The sequence below is a fragment of the Tachyglossus aculeatus genome, chromosome 20 (assembly GCF_015852505.1).
Source record: "Tachyglossus aculeatus isolate mTacAcu1 chromosome 20, mTacAcu1.pri, whole genome shotgun sequence".
NCBI lineage: Eukaryota > Metazoa > Chordata > Mammalia > Monotremata > Tachyglossidae > Tachyglossus > Tachyglossus aculeatus.
In genome coordinates, this window is record NC_052085.1 from 3949201 (window position 1) to 3964705 (window position 15505).

The 15505-nt window shown below is 50.1% G+C and overlaps 1 protein-coding gene across 1 annotated transcript in view; it reads left to right on the forward strand.

The window, feature by feature from the left end:
* LOC119941248 (WD repeat-containing protein on Y chromosome-like) overlaps positions 1 to 14869 on the forward strand; it is a 46051-nt gene extending 31182 nt beyond the window's left edge. The window contains exons 24-30 of the mRNA XM_038761623.1: positions 1002 to 1060; positions 1692 to 1833; positions 3265 to 3304; positions 5231 to 5319; positions 10602 to 10792; positions 12857 to 12948; positions 14314 to 14869. Coding sequence (XP_038617551.1) covers positions 1002 to 1060; positions 1692 to 1833; positions 3265 to 3304; positions 5231 to 5319; positions 10602 to 10792; positions 12857 to 12948; positions 14314 to 14554 — 854 coding nt within the window. The 3' untranslated portion in view covers positions 14555 to 14869. The remainder of the gene's footprint in view (positions 1 to 1001; positions 1061 to 1691; positions 1834 to 3264; positions 3305 to 5230; positions 5320 to 10601; positions 10793 to 12856; positions 12949 to 14313) is intronic.
* The last annotated feature ends 636 nt before the right edge of the window (positions 14870 to 15505 follow it).

Genomic DNA, 15505 nt, shown 5'->3' on the forward strand with positions numbered 1-15505 from the left:
CGGGTGGGACGAGGCTGCCCAATTCCCTGAGCTGAAGATGTTCCTCAACAGACTCTCGACCCCAAGCTAAGCCCAGTGAGATAAGACATATGGCTGAGAACTCAATCTGAACCCCAGGCTTCTCTGCAGAGGTGGAATGCCCCCAAAGAAAATTCTGGGCCTGTCTGAAAAAAGCATAACTTTCTCTGACTGCTTCCAAATACGGGGGTCCATCAGCCCTTCCCTGGGGTGTTCAGCTCTGAGGGTTGGGCTGGCTGTCCATAGCTGACTAGAAGTTCACCTCCTCCAGGAGGCCTTCCCAGACTGAGCCCCTTCCTTCATCTCCCCCTCGTCCCCCTCTCCATCCCCCCCATCCTACCTCCTTCCCTTCCCCACAGCAGCTGTATATATGTATATATTTTTGTACATATTTATTACTCTATTTTAGTTGTACATATCTATTCTATTTATTTTATTTTGTTAGTATGTTTGGTTTTGTTCTCTGTCTCCCCCTTTTAGACTGTGAGCCCACTGTTGGGTAGGGACTGTCTCTATATGTTGCCAATTTGTACTTCCCAAGTGCTTAGTACAGTGCTCTGCACATAGTAAGCGCTCAATAAATACGATTGATGATGATGATAATGATGTAGTTGCCATTCACTTCCTGAGGGCGAGAGCAGAACAGGACAGACACATGGGCCAGAGCAGGAAGGATTATTCCTACACGCTGTTCACCGCTGCAGGGCCTGCGGACTTGACTCCCGGAAATCCTGGGCCCCCATGGTTTTCCTGGTACAATTGAATTTCCCCCTGCCCTCAACCCGGCTCCCATCCAGCGGCCTCTCCTTTGGGAAGACCACTCTGATTCCGGGTGGGGTGGGAAGCAGATATTCCGCCTTCCAGACCCAAAAAGAACAACTGGGAAAAGACGTGAAGAGGGGGGAGGCCACGTACTGTGCTGGCTGACCGCCACACACGCCAGATCGATCGGTTGATTTGCCACTGTATTGATCTCATCACAGGTGCTGTCAGCTTCTGGAGTCCCTGCTGTGGAGTAAGGCCCTTAGCAAGCTTTGTACCTGTAAGTTTGACTAAACGTTTTCTTTTGAATTGTCCCTGGCTGTACAGTTAACAAAAAATCTGTGTGATCTAAATTAAGTTTGTTGTATTTATCATCGTCAGTCGTATTTATTGAGCACTTACTATGTGCAGAGCACTGTATTAAGCGCTTGGGAAGTACAAATTGGCAACATATAGAGACAGTCCCTACCCAACAGTGGGCTCACAGTCTAAAAGACTGTTTAGCCCTAATAACGACGGTATTAAGCCCATCTGTGCCTCGCACTGTGCTGGGCGCTGGGTTAGCTGCAAGATAATCAGATTAGACACAGCCTCTGTCCCATACCGGGCTCCCATTGGGGAGGGCAGGGATTTTATCCCCACTTTTACAGAGGAAACTGAGGCCCAGAGAGTTTAAGGGGCTTGGGCGAGGTCACCCAGCAGACCAGTGGCAGAGGCATAACTCAAGCCCGGGCCTCGCACCCCCCAACCTCGTGCCCGGCACGTAATCCGCTCAGCCCGTGGGGCGGCCGTGAATGGGCCTGGGGTCGTCTCGTGGTTTACGGTGGGTCACCAGAATGCACGACCCTCCGCTCGAGACGGTCGTTCAATCTTTGTTCCCCGACCCTGCCGGGCGACGCCGTGGATCCTAGTCCAAAGAGGGATGCCAGGTGAACGGACTGGCAGCCAGCGCGGATGCAGCCCTCCTGTTCTCCGCGGACCACGCCGGGCTGGTGCACGTTCACGGCATCCGGCACTACGCCCTGTGGGGGCCGACGCAGAAGCCCCCCAAACGTAAGCATCTGCGTCCCAGCGCCATTCCTTAACAAGGGTTCTGGTGGAAGCGGCACTTTGGGGAGTTTTCTGACCCTTGTCGGTCATTGGGTCTGGAAGCGTAGAGAGAATTCTCCATAAACCCTCTTGTATCCCAACTCGTGGATGCTTACCTGTCCACAGTCAATGGGCCATATTCACCGAGTGCTGTCTGGGTGCCGAGCACTTTACCGCGTACAATAGAGTAAGGAGACACCATCCCTGCCCTCCAGGGCATTACAGCTTTCTCTTCATCATGAGAAACACAGATGGATCCCGAATGAAACCGGGATTCTCTGCTCTTCTCTCCCCAACGTGAACCATTGCTTTCCGTGGGCGGGTGGCTCTGTGAAGCTGTTTCAGAGGCAGGAAAATTCCGTTTCCAATTAGGGGCCGGGGGAGGCGCAGACCTTGTGGGTGCGTGGGCTGGCAAATCACTTCATATCTCATTTTGGAGGTGAGTCAGTCGGCCGGTCTGAGAGCCTGGTCACTGAGCCCTCCCCCAAAAACCCTCCTCCCGAGGGAGGGCTAGGAGCTCTGGAGCAAAGTGTGTCTCCGGGCCAAAGGCGGGCGCCTCAGGACCCACCCTGGCCCAGGGTGAAAAGGTGGGCGACGGGCAGCCCGGGTAACACACAAGCGGTCGCCCGGGAAATGGCCCCATTAGATGTGGCCAATCAGTAGTCCAGGAGCCGGTGGGTACCATTGGCAAGTCATTCATTCATTCATTCAATCGTATTTATTGAGCACTTACTGTGTGCAGAGCACTGTACTTGGCGCTTGGGAAGTCCAAGTTGGCAACATCTAGAGATGGTCCCTACCCAACAGCGGGCTCACAGTCTAGAAGGGGGAGACAGACAACAAAACAAAACATATTTACTTATTTTACTTGTACATATCTATTCTATTTATTTGATTTTGTTAGTCTGTTTGGTTTTGTCTCCCCCTTTTAGACTGTGAGCCCACTGTTGGGTAGGGACTGTCTCTATATGTTGCCAATTTGTACTTCCCAAGCGCTTAGTACAGTGCTCTGCACATAGTAAGCGCTCAATAAATGCGATTGATGATGATGATGATACATGTTTGTACATATTTATTACTCTATTTTACTTGTACATATCTGTTCTATTTATTTTATTTTGTTAACATGTTTGGTTTTGTTCTCTGTCTCCCCCTTTTAGACTGTGAGCCCGCTGTTGGGTAGGGACTGTCTCTATATGTTGCCAATTTGTACTTCCCAAGCGCTTAGTACAGTGCTCTGCACACAGTAAGCGCTCAGTAAATACGATTGATGATTGATGATGATATTAACAAAACAAAATAAATAGAATAAATATGTACAAGTAAAATAAATAGAGTAATAAATACGTATATATACAGGTAAGTGTCCGTGACATCTCTTCTATCACTTTGCAGTGGTCCAGTCCTGGCAAGCCCACGTCGGCCCGGTGACAGCGTGAGTGACCTCTCCCCTGAGTGCCGCTCTTGCTCCCCTCCCCTCCGCATGGGGGAGAAATGAAACTGTGCGAGATCTAATAATAATAATAATAATAATAATAATAATAATGGCATTTATTAAGCACTTACTATGTGCAAAGCACTGTTCTAAGCACTGGGGAGGTTACAAGGTGATCAGGTTGTCCCACGGGGGCTCACGGTCTTCATCCCCATTTTACAGATGAGGTAACGGAGGCCCAGAGAAGTGAAGTGGCTTGCCCAAAGTCACACAGCTGACGAGTGGCGGAGCCGGGATTTGAACCCATGACCCCTGACTCCAAAGCCCCGGCTCTTTCCACTGAGCCACGCTGCTTCTGGGGTGCCAACCTGGCCCTCAAGGAGCTCACGGTCGAGCAGGGGAGACAGACATTAAAATCCATTTCAGACGGAGGGGAAATGGCAGAGTATAAGGGTGTAATTGTTATTATCATCATTATTGTTATTATAAGAATCTGTTCGCATGTGTGATGGGGGTCATCTTCCCGGATTTGTGGACTCAGTGTGATCCTTATGCCCTGCCCCCCGGCTCAAGCCGCTACTGGCTCTAGAAGGCTGGTGGGGGCCAGCAACTGCCAGGGGAGAGTTTAGGCTGATGTAACCTCAGTTTTTAATAATAATAATAATAATAATAATAATAATAATAATAATAATGACGGTATTTGTTAAGCACTTACTAGTACATTGGCTTCCGGGGGCCACCATGCCCGGGAGAACTCTCTGGTCTCATGCTACAAGAATCCCACGTTTGTACATATTTATTACTCTATTTATTTATTTATTTATTTTACTTGTACATAGCTATTCTATTTATTTTATTTTGTTAGTATGCTTGGTTTTGTTCTCTGTCTCCCCCTTTTAGACTGTGAGCCCACTGTTGGGTCGGGACTGTCTCTATATGTTGCCAATTTGTACTTCCCAAGCGCTTAGTCAGTGCTCTGCACATAGTAAGCGCTCAATAAATACGATTGATGATGGTGATGATGGGCCGCTCTGGGATCCTCCGTTTCCTTGGCTTGGGAACCCTTGGGTGCGGGCTTAGGATAGCGCTCTAGGCACTTAGTACAGTGTTCCAAGCGCTTAGTACAGTGCTCTGCACACAATAAGTGCTCAGTAAATACGATTGAATGCCCTTGGATCCCCTCTTCTGACAGACGGCCTATCTTGCCTCAGTTTAGAGCTGATAGAGGAAGAGAAGGCCCTCTTGACGTCTTCCGCTGACTGTACAGTCCGTTTCTGCACACAATAAGTGCTCAGTAAATACGATTGAATGCCCTCGGATCCCCTCTTCCGACAGGCGGCCTATCTTGCCTCAGTTTAGAGCTGATAGAGGAAGAGAAGGCCCTCTTGACGTCTTCCGCTGACTGTACAGTCCGTTTCTGCACACAATAAGTGCTCAGTAAATACGATTGAATGCCCTCGGATCCCCTCTTCCGACAGACGGCCTATCTTGCCTCAGTTTAGAGCTGATAGAGGAAGAGAAGGCCCTCTTGACGTCTTCCGCTGACTGTACAGTCCGTTTCTGCACACAATAAGTGCTCAGTAAATACGATTGAATGCCCTCGGATCCCCTCTTCCGACAGACGGCCTATCTTGCCTCAGTTTAGAGCTGATAGAGGAAGAGAAGGCCCTCTTGACGTCTTCCGCTGACTGTACAGTCCGTTTCTGCACACAATAAGTGCTCAGTAAATGCGATTGAATGCCCTCGGATCCCCTCTTCCGACAGGCGGCCTATCTTGCCTCAGTTTAGAGCTGATAGAGGAAAAGAAGGCCCTCTTGACATCTTCCTCTGACTTTACAGTCCGTTTCTGCACACAATAAGTGCTCAGTAAATACGATTGAATGCCCTCGGATCCCCTCTTCTGACAGACGGCCTTTCTTGCCTCAGTTTAGAGCTGATAGAGGACGAGAAGGCCCTCTTGACGTCTTCCGCTGACTGTACAGTCCGTTTCTGGAGCCTGGGGGGAGAATGCATAGGTAAGGAAATGGGGTGGGAAGGGGGAGACAGGGTGGGAGGGAGTGTGTGTGCACGCCTGACCGCTGCCGCCAATAATGGTATTTGTTCCCTAGCAGCTTCCCTCCCAACTCCAACCCCATCGAGACCCGAGCCTGTAAGCTCACTCCCCAGTGTGCTTGGCCATCATCATCATCAGTCGTATTTATTGAGTGCTTACTATGTGCAGAGCACTGTACTAAGCGCTTGGGAAGTACAAATTGGCAACATATTTGGCAACATTGGCCAGAACTCAGAGAGCTTGTTTGGGGAGTAATAATAATAATAATAATAATGATGGCATTTAAGTGCTTACTATGTGCAAGGCACTGTTCTAAGCACTGGGGGGGGGATACAAGGTGATCAGGTTGTCCCACGTGGGGCTCACAGTCTTAATCCCCATTTTACAGATGAGGGGACTGAGGCTCCGAGAAGTTAAGTGACTTGCCTAAGGTCACCCAGCAGACATGTGGCAGAGCTGGGATTCGAACCCTTGACCTCTGGCTACAAAGCCCATGCTCTTTTCCACTGAACCACTGTCACCCGTCGTCTGGGGACGGGTTCGTTCAGTGATCGGCGAGGCGAGAGAGAGAGAGAGGCCGGGGACAGAAAGCCTAAGTTTTATATAAAATTTATTCCGCGAGGTGAATTGAATTTATGTAATTGTTTAGGCGCAATGGATTGAGCTTCCCTTTCGGAGGAATATAATCAATTAACAATATTAGAGCTTCCCTACACGGGAGGAACACAATCATCCGTTAATCGCACGTGGGTGAGTTGGTTAACTCTCACCCATGTGCACTTCCCACTCGGGAAGAATCCGCTTCCTTTCCCACATGGGAAGAATTCATTACATTCCCCGCGCACGTGGTGGGCGGCTAGCTCTCACAATGTGCTCTCCCTACACGGGAGGAATCCACTCATAATTCCCATCAGCAGCGGGATACCTGGGTCCCACCCACGAGACACTCACCCATCCCGCGGCCCTTGCCTCAGTGTGTTGGTTCTGGTTGTAGAGCGGGCATCTGGCCTTCTGGGCAGGGACAGACACGGGGGCTGCTGCTGCTGCTCCTGCTGCTGCGTGTCCTGGTGTTCTGACCCGGAAGGTCAGAGGCGACAGGTATTTATTGCCCCATTCCAGCTTCCGGCCTCAGTCTATCCAATCTCTGCCCTCCCCGCCTCCTCCATACCTAATTTGATTGGCACGGGGGCGAGGGACACCTTCTGTATTCCCAGCTTGGGCTGCCAATCTAGCGGATTTGGTCGTGGGGGCGGTATCCCAGCCCCACTTCCGAGTTCCGCCTGCTGGCTCAGGTGGTCACGAGATAGCTTTTGATCTTGAGATGGCCAGTACCCGAGGGTCACCTCGGGACAGCCACGCTGCTTCTCACTGTCCCTTCCCTCCCGGATGCACCCCTCTTTCCACCTCCTCATCCCGCAGTCTCCGTCGGTTGGTTTCCTGAATCGTGTTTTATGTGTCTGTGCTCTGACTGTCTTCCCTATTGGATCAGTGACCGTGTGGCCTGGTGGAAAGAGTAGGGGATTGGGAGGTGGGAAACCCAGCTGTGCCCTGGCCTGCTGTGTGTCGGGCAAGACACTTCACCTCCCTGGGACTCAATTTCCCCTGAGGCCAATAATACCTCCCTCGCCCAGCCATGTTGCAAGGATAGACATTACATAAACATGTTGCAAGGGTAAATATTACTCGATTTATTACTCTATTTTACTTGTACATATTCTATTTATTTTATTTTGTTAATATGTTTTGTTCTCTGTCTCCCCCTTCTAGACTGTGAGCCCACTGTTGGGTGGGGACCGGCTCTAGATGTTGCCAACTTGGACTTCCCAGGTGCTTAGTACAGTGCTCTGCACACAGTAAGCACTCAATAAATGCGATTGAATGAATGAATGAATGAATGAGCTAAGTAACACGGAAGCCTTCAGGGTAATAATAATAATAATAGCATTTGTTAAGCGCTTACTATGTGCAAAACACTGTTCTAAGCACTGAGGGGGATACAATGTGATCAAGTTGTCCCACATGGGGCTCACAGTCTTAATCCCCATTTTTACAGATGAGGTAACTGAGGCTCAGAGAAGTTAAGTGACTTGCCCAAGGCCACACAGCAGACTTGTGGTGGAGCCGGGATTCGAACCCATGACCTCTGACTCCAAAGCCCGGGCTCTTTCCACTGAGCCACGCTGCTTCTAGATGACAGCGCTCCCAATTTTCTTTGGCCATTTGGCTTGTTTGATTCCCCTGTGAGAGTGTAATCTCCTCGAGGGTAGGCATTATGTCTTTTACACCTTGTGGCTCCAGTGAGCCTGCTCCAGACCTCAGCTTTCCTTGAACATTTCCTGGAAGTAGCTGCTGCCACGGGAATCCATTCCTAGTCATGGATCCCAGTTATGGAAGCATCTGAAATCTGGTCCAGACTCAGAGACGTGGCTTGGTGGATAGGGAGTCAGAAGGACCTGGGTTCTAATCCTGGCCCTGCCATTTGACGATGGCGGCATTTATTAAGCGCTTACTATGTGCAAAGCACTGTTCTAAGCGCTGGGGAGGTTACAAGGTGATCAGGTTGTCCCACGGGGGGCTCACAGTCTTAATCCCCATTTTACAGATGAGTGGCTTTGTGGATAGGGAGTCAGAAGGACCTGGGTTCTAATCCCGGCCCTGCCATTTGATGATGACGGCATTTATTAAGCGCTTACTATGTGCAAAGCCCTGTTCTAAGCGCTGGGGAGGTTACAAGGTGATCAGGTTGTCCCACGGGGGGCTCACCTTAATCCCCATTTTACAGATGAGGTAACTGAGGAGCAGAGAAGTGAAGTGACTTGCCCAAAGTCACACAACTGACAATTGGCAGAGCCAGGATTTGAACCCATGCCTTCTGATTCCAAAACCCATGCTCTTTCCACCGAGCCACGCTGCTTGTCTGCTGTGAGACCTCGGGTCAGTCGCCTCACTTCTCTGTGCCTCAGTTACCTCATCTGTAAAATGAAGACTGGGAGCCTCATGTGGGACAGGGACTGTGTCCAACCCGATTACGGGTTAATTATCTCCCCCAGTGCTCAGCCCATAGTAGAGGTTAGCAAATTATTGATTTGAGTTATTGATATAATATATCAATATTATAATATCAATATATTGAGTTATTGATTTGAGAGAAAAAGTGTCTCATGGAATCGCCTGGGACCTAGGCTGAAATCCCATTAATTTCATTGAATTTGTTAGGAGCTTGCTGTGTGCCAAGCACTGTGCTGTTGCAAAATATTCATATTGGACACAGTCCCTGCCCCTCGCAGGATTTAGAACCTTAGGGAGAGGGAGAGCATAAGCGCTCAATAAATACGATTGATTGATTGATTGATGTATCTTATCCTCGTGTTACAGATGGGGAAACAAGCCCAGAGAGGTTGTGCCTTGCAGAAGGCGACACAGGAGGGCCGTCTTTCTATTGATTTTCAGTGACAGCCCACTGGTTCTAACATGTTTGTTGCCAATTTGTACTTCCCAAGTGCTTAGTACAGCGCTCTGCACATAGTAAGGGCTCAATAAATATGATTGATGATGATGATGTTCTAACGTGGTTTGTTTTGTTGTCTGTCCCCCCTTTCTAGACCGTGAGCCCGTTGATGGGTAGGGACCGTCTCCGTATGTTGCCGACTTGTGCCTCCCAAGCGCTTAGTACAGTGCTCTGCACACGGGAAGCGCTCAATAAATACGATCGAATGAATGAATGAATAGAAGCCGTTCCACCTAGCGACCGGGAGCCCAGGGCTGACTGGGAGTTGGGGGGCTTGGGTTCTAGACCCAACTCTGCCCTACTGTGGGTGGGACCTGGGGAGTGGCGTCTTCACTAGGATTTGGTTCCCAGATCCCTCGAGTTCTCCCTTGTAGGAGTTTGGGGCCCAAGCCAGGGGTCTCCACGTTAAAGCTCCTCGTTAGTATAGTAGTGAGTATCCCCGCCTGTCACGCGGGAGACCGGGGTTCTATTCCCCGACGGGGAGGTGAAGATATATTTTCCCCTCGTCCCCCTCTCCATCCCCCCATCTTACCTCCTTCCCTTCCCCACAGCACCTGTATATATGTATATATGTGTGTACATATTTATTACTCTATTTATTTTACTTGTACATATCTATTCTATTTATTTTATTTTGTTAGTATGTTTGGTTTTGTTCTCTGTCTCCCCCTTTTAGACTGTGAACCCACTGTTGGGTAGGGACTGTCTCTACTGCATCAGCCTTCTCTCTGTTCTCCCATCCTCGTGTCTCTCTCCACTTCAATCCATACTTCATGCTGCTGCCCGGATTATCTTTGTCCAGAAACGCTCTGGGCATATCACTCCCCTCCTCAAAAATCTCCAGTGGCTACCAATCAATCTGCGCATCAGGCAGAAACTCCTCACCCTGGGCTTCCAGGCTGTCCATCCATCCCCTCGCCCCCTCCTTCCTCACCTCCCTTCCCTCCTTCTCCAGCCCAGCCCGCACCCTCCGCTCCTCCGCCGCTCATCTCCTCACCGTACCTCGTTCTCGCCTGTCCCGCCATCGACCCCCGGCCCACGTCCTCCCCCGGGCCTGGAATGCCCCCAATCCCTCTGCCCATCCGCCAAGCTAGCTCTCTTCCTCCCTTCAAGGCCCTGCTGAGAGCTCACCTCCTCCAGGAGGCCTTCCCAGACTGAGCCCCTTCCTTCCTCTCCCCCTTGTCCCCCTCTCCATCCCCATCTTACCTCCTTCCCTTCCCCACAGCACCTGTATATATGTATATATGTGTGTACATATTTATTACTCTATTTATTTTACTTGTACACATCTATTCTATTTATTTTATTTTGTTAGTATGTTTGGTTTTGTTCTCTGTCTCCCCCTTTTAGACTGTGAACCCACTGTTGGGTAGGGACTGTCTCTATATGTTGCCAATTTGTACTTCCCAAGCACTTAGTACAGTGCTCTGCACACAGTAAGCGCTCAATAAATACGATTGATGATGATTACTCTATTTATTTTACCTGTACATATCTATTCTATTTTATTTTGTTAGTATGGTTTTGTTCTCTGTTTCCCCCTTTTAGACTGTGAGCCCACTGTTGGGTAGGGACGCTATATGTAGCCAACTTGTACTTCCCAAGCGCTTAGTACAGTGTTCTGCACACAGTAAGCGCTCAATAAATACGATTGATTGATTGATTGTTAAAGGTGGACCGGGGGCACTAAGCTCCCCGCTGCCAGGCTTAACTCACTTGGCCCTTCTTCTTCCCAGGGACTTTTGGGCAGACGGCGCCGTGGGACCTGTCCACCCGGGCCTCTTGGACTCACCCCCGGGAGCTCCTGATGGCCCCCGCCGGCCTGCCAACCCTCTCGCCGCTGGGAGAGGCGGGGGCGGCCCTGCCCACCTTGCCCACCCTGCCTCCGGCCCAGGACGGAGTCTCCCCGGACCCTTCCGTCCCCGAGGTTTGTGCAGATCGGCCGCATCCCTCCTCGCCCTCGTTCTTCGGAAAGCAGCGGGGCCTAGTGGGAAGAGCCCAGGCTGGGAGTCAGACATCCCGGGTTCTTATCCCGGCTCTGCCAGATGCCAGCCGGGTGACCTTGGGCGAGTCCATGAGGGTAAGGCTTCCCCTACCACCAGCTTAGTGGAGCCTTGCCCCTAAACAAAGCTAAGCCAGGATTCGGAAACATCGCCTTTGGGGATGCGAGGAAGAGAAATATTCCACTCCGGTTCCCCGATGTCTAGTGGTCTGTGTGGGGCAAGGCAAGGGAGAGGCAGCACGGTTTGTGTGTGGGTGTGGTATGTGTGTTGGGGTGGAGGGGGAGATCAATCAATCAATCGCATTTATTGAGCGCTTACTATGTGCAGAGCACTGTACTAAGCGCTTGGGAAGTACAAATTGGCAACAGATAGAGACAGTCCCTCCCCAACAGTGGGCTCACAGTCTAAAAGGGAGATGAGACTGTTCTTATCCAGGCCTGGGCAGGGAGCCCAGATCTTTTAGAGTCTATGCCCTCTCTCCTGTTGCCAGCCAACCACACTCCCTCGGCGACTCAGGTCACAGGCTGTCTGTATCTCCTTTCTAAGAATGGGTAAGGGGGAGAGCAATGCGGCAGTGGTATTTATTGAGTGCTCACTGTGTCCTATAGCAGGGGAGACAGGCCATAAAATTAAGGGAGAGGAGGAAGAGGGGAGAGGGAATACAGCTGTGAGTTAGTGTTTAATGAATAGGGTGTCTAAGATAAGGGCCAAAGGGCTTCAGGAGGTTGTGCGACTGGGCAACTTTGGAGTCGAAGACCTGAGGTGGCGGGGGGAGATGTACATATCTATAAATAATATATGATACATTTATATATAAATGTATATTCACGTCCATCTCCCCCTTTAGACCGCAGGGTCCTCGGGGGTAGGAAACGAATCTACCTACTCTGTTGTATTGTACTCTCCTAAGCATTTAGTATAGTGCAGGAAGTACCATTGGTTGGTTGACTGATGAGAGAGAGCTATCAGGGAAGGCCTTCAAGGAGATGGGATCCGAGAAGGACTTTGAAAATGGAAAATACAGGTAACTGTAATGCCTCCCTAGGGTACGGCCTAGTGGGGAGAGGGGAGCCCGACTGTCTCGTCCTGGAGCAGTGGGTTGGCGGGGAAGCAGTGCTGCCTCGCGCAGAGGAGATGGGGTGCTTAACAAACACTATTAATAATAATAATAATAATGATAGCATTTATTAAGCGCTTACTATGTGCAAAGCACTGTTCTAAGCGCTGGGGAGGTTACAAGGTGATCAGGTTGTCCCCCGGGGGGGGGCTCAGTCTTAATCCCCATTTTACAGATGAGGTAACTGAGGCGCAGAGAAGTTAAGTGACTTGCCCAAAGTGACACAGCTGACAATTGGTGGAGCTGGGATTTGAACCCATGACCTGACTCCAAAGCCCGGGCTCTTTCCACTGAGCCTCGCTGCTTCTCTATTATTATTATTATTATTGAGAGGTCCGGCGCAGGACCATGACAGACCCTGAGAGAGAAGCTCTCTTTCACGGGCTCACCTCTGTCTCGCTGCCAACCTCTCACCCACATCCAAGCTCTGTCGTGGAACACCCTCCCTCCTCAGATCAGGCCCATAATGGATCTCCCCCACTTCAAAATCTTATTGAAGGCATGTCTCCTCCAAGCAGCCTTCCCTGACTAAACCCTCTTCTCTTCTCTCACCCCCTTCTGAGCCGCTGTTACTCGTTCATTCATCCTCCCTCCTATCCCCACAGCATATATATATATATATCTTTAATTTATTTATCTATATTAATGTCCATCTCCCCCTCTAGACTGTGAGTTCGTTTTGGATAGGAAGGCGTCTGCGTTATCGTGTACTCTCCCAAGCGCTGAGTACAGTGCCTTCCACACAGTCAAGCACTCAATAAATACGATTGAATTGAACTGAGAGATAGAACCACCTAAAAGGGGCAGGATCCTATTGGGGCCGAAAGTTCAACCTCTTTTTCCCCCCCATTTTGGTTTTTCTTTCCCCCAGTCTGAGAGGGTCTGCGACCCCACCTTCCCTGAAGAGCCCCTCACTGATGCTGAATCCGGAAGAGACAACAGTCACAAGGTGCGGGGGCGAAGGTACGGTCCACTAAAATCCGTCTTACCTGGAAAAGCCAGGGCTTTGTTGGGAAGATTGTGTTAGTGGTATTTTAAAGGACCCCAAAATGACACTTCTATCCCCAAAGACTGGGTGTTAGTGGGACGGAGCAGAGGCATTGGTGTGGTTTATATGAGGCCCAGGTGCTCATAGAGCAGGTTGTAAAACTTTGGTGGTCTTAATGGCTCCGGAGCATCAGGGCAACAAAAGGAGCGTTTGTTACCAGCCCTTTGTCGGGGCCCAGCGGGGGCTGCCAGGATGACGTGGTTTAGACATTCTGTCTTTTCTCTGTGAAGCTGCACAATAGATGAACCCAAAATGGCAGGCCTGGGCTGAGGCAGGGCCCAGGGGCTGCCCGGCCCAGCGGGGAAGCTGAGCAAGTTGGTGAGGAGTAGGAACTCTGCTGTGTCAGACAAGACGGGGGGATATCCCGGGGTAGATCATCATCATCATCAATCGTATTTATTGAGCGCTTACAATGTGCAGAGCACTGTACTAAGCGCTTGGGAAGTACAAATTGGCAACATATAGAGACAGTCCCTACCCAACAGTGGGCTCACAGTCTAAAAGGGGGAGACAGAGAACAAAACTAAACATACTAACAAAATAAAATAGAATAGATATGTACAAGTAAAATAAACAAATAAATAGAGTAATAAATATGTACAAACATGGGATTCTTGTAGCATGAGACCAGAGAGCTCTCCCAGGCATGGTGGCCCCCAGAAGCCAATGTACTAGTAAGCGCTTAACAAATACCGTCATTATTATTATTATTATTAAAAACTGAGGTTACATCAGCCTAAACTCTCCCCTGGCAGTTGCTGGCCCCCACCAGCCTTCTAGAGCCAGTAGCGGCTTGAGCCGGGGGGCAGGGCATAAGGATCACACTCAGTCCACAAATCTGGGAAGATGACCCCCATCACACATGTGAACAGATTCTTATAATAACAATAATGATGATAATAACAATTGCACCCTTATACTCTGCCATTTCCCCTCCGTCTGAAATGGATTTTAATGTCTGGTAGATAACAGGCAGGCACCTAGAGGACTTGGGGTGAATGAAAGGCGACAGGATCCTTGAGGGGAGGGCGAGGAGAGACGGAGAGAGAGGAGGTTCAGGCGGACAGAAGCCAACAGCGCTGCTCATCTTGTAGAAATTGGGCCAGGCCCGGGCCGCTGGTAGAGTGGGCATGAGGACTGTCAGTCACACCCAGCCACTCCCCTCAACAGCCCCTGGCCCTTCTGTGCCAAGCATGGGGAGATGCATTTCCTCAACTTTTCATCTGGCCGCAAGGCTCGGCTGCTGCTAGCCGTCTCACCCGTCCTTCCTCCTCTTCCAGGTGGCAACACGCAAGGGCCCTGAATTCTACCAGCCATCTTTGTCCCCGGGAAGCCCAGACTTACCGCCCCCTCCAGTGCCATGAGGTTGCCCCGGTGCCAGGCCTGGGGCAAAGGCCAGACCTGTCTGTCATTGGCGCGGATTGTTTTTCCGACTATCTCCAAGGGAGAAAGGAGCAGAGGGCAGCCCCACAGGGCCGAGCGGATGGCCTCTCGCTACTAGGTTCGGGTCGGAAGCTGTGAACTGCGCCTCTTTATCTTGGGTGAGATTTCTTCCCTGGAGGTTCCACAGCTGTAGCTTTCCCTCAATCCGACCAAGGCACAAAGACAAGACCCCAATTCCCCCCCATCTTGGGCCGGACTCTCTTACTAAACGGCGGCAGCGGTAGGGCCCTGGATTCCTCTCGCCACCTGGCTTGGGGGCCACACGTCTGTTTTCTTCCTGTCAAACAGATAAAAAGCGCCTCTCCCTTCTCTGGGATTGAGCTGGGAGTAGAGCTTTGCAAATAAAGCGGCTATGAAAAGGCACAGGCGTGACCCTATCGTTATCTCTTGGATTCGGAGACCTTCATGGAGATAATTCAAATGGTGGTATTTAAGCATTCTGTGCCAAACCCTGTGCTAGGTGCTAGGGTGCACCGACTGGCCTCCCTCCCCCCGACTCACCCCCAGCGCTGCCCGGAAACGAGCCAGAACCCCATTTAGAAATTACACCATTAGATGAACTTTATTATTAAAGCTCATTAAAGGTTCCACAATACCAAGCACAACAGGATCGACGTTTCCTCCATTTTTAAGCTGCCACATGACAATGTACTGTTTAGCAGGAGATAAAATTTTAAGTTTTGTTCTGCATGCTAACACAATTCATCACCTTTTATTTCCCCCCAACTAAATTAGAATAATGAAAGGAGAAAGTCAACCACCGCCCCCCCACCACTCCCACCCCTTTAGAGAGAATCTATTTTGGAAAGCCCTTCAGAGTTCAGATTTTACTGTTTTACACACTCACATACACACACATATCCACATGCTGGAGGACAAAAATCCAAGAAAACTACCTTGGCAGAAACAAACGCTTAAAGATCTCAGTCCCGGCCCTCTTGAGTGAGCAGTACATTAATTTCTCCAGAGACAAATTCAGTTTCATCCTCAGTGATGCAAAGGGTTAATACTGCACAGAAGCTTAGTATG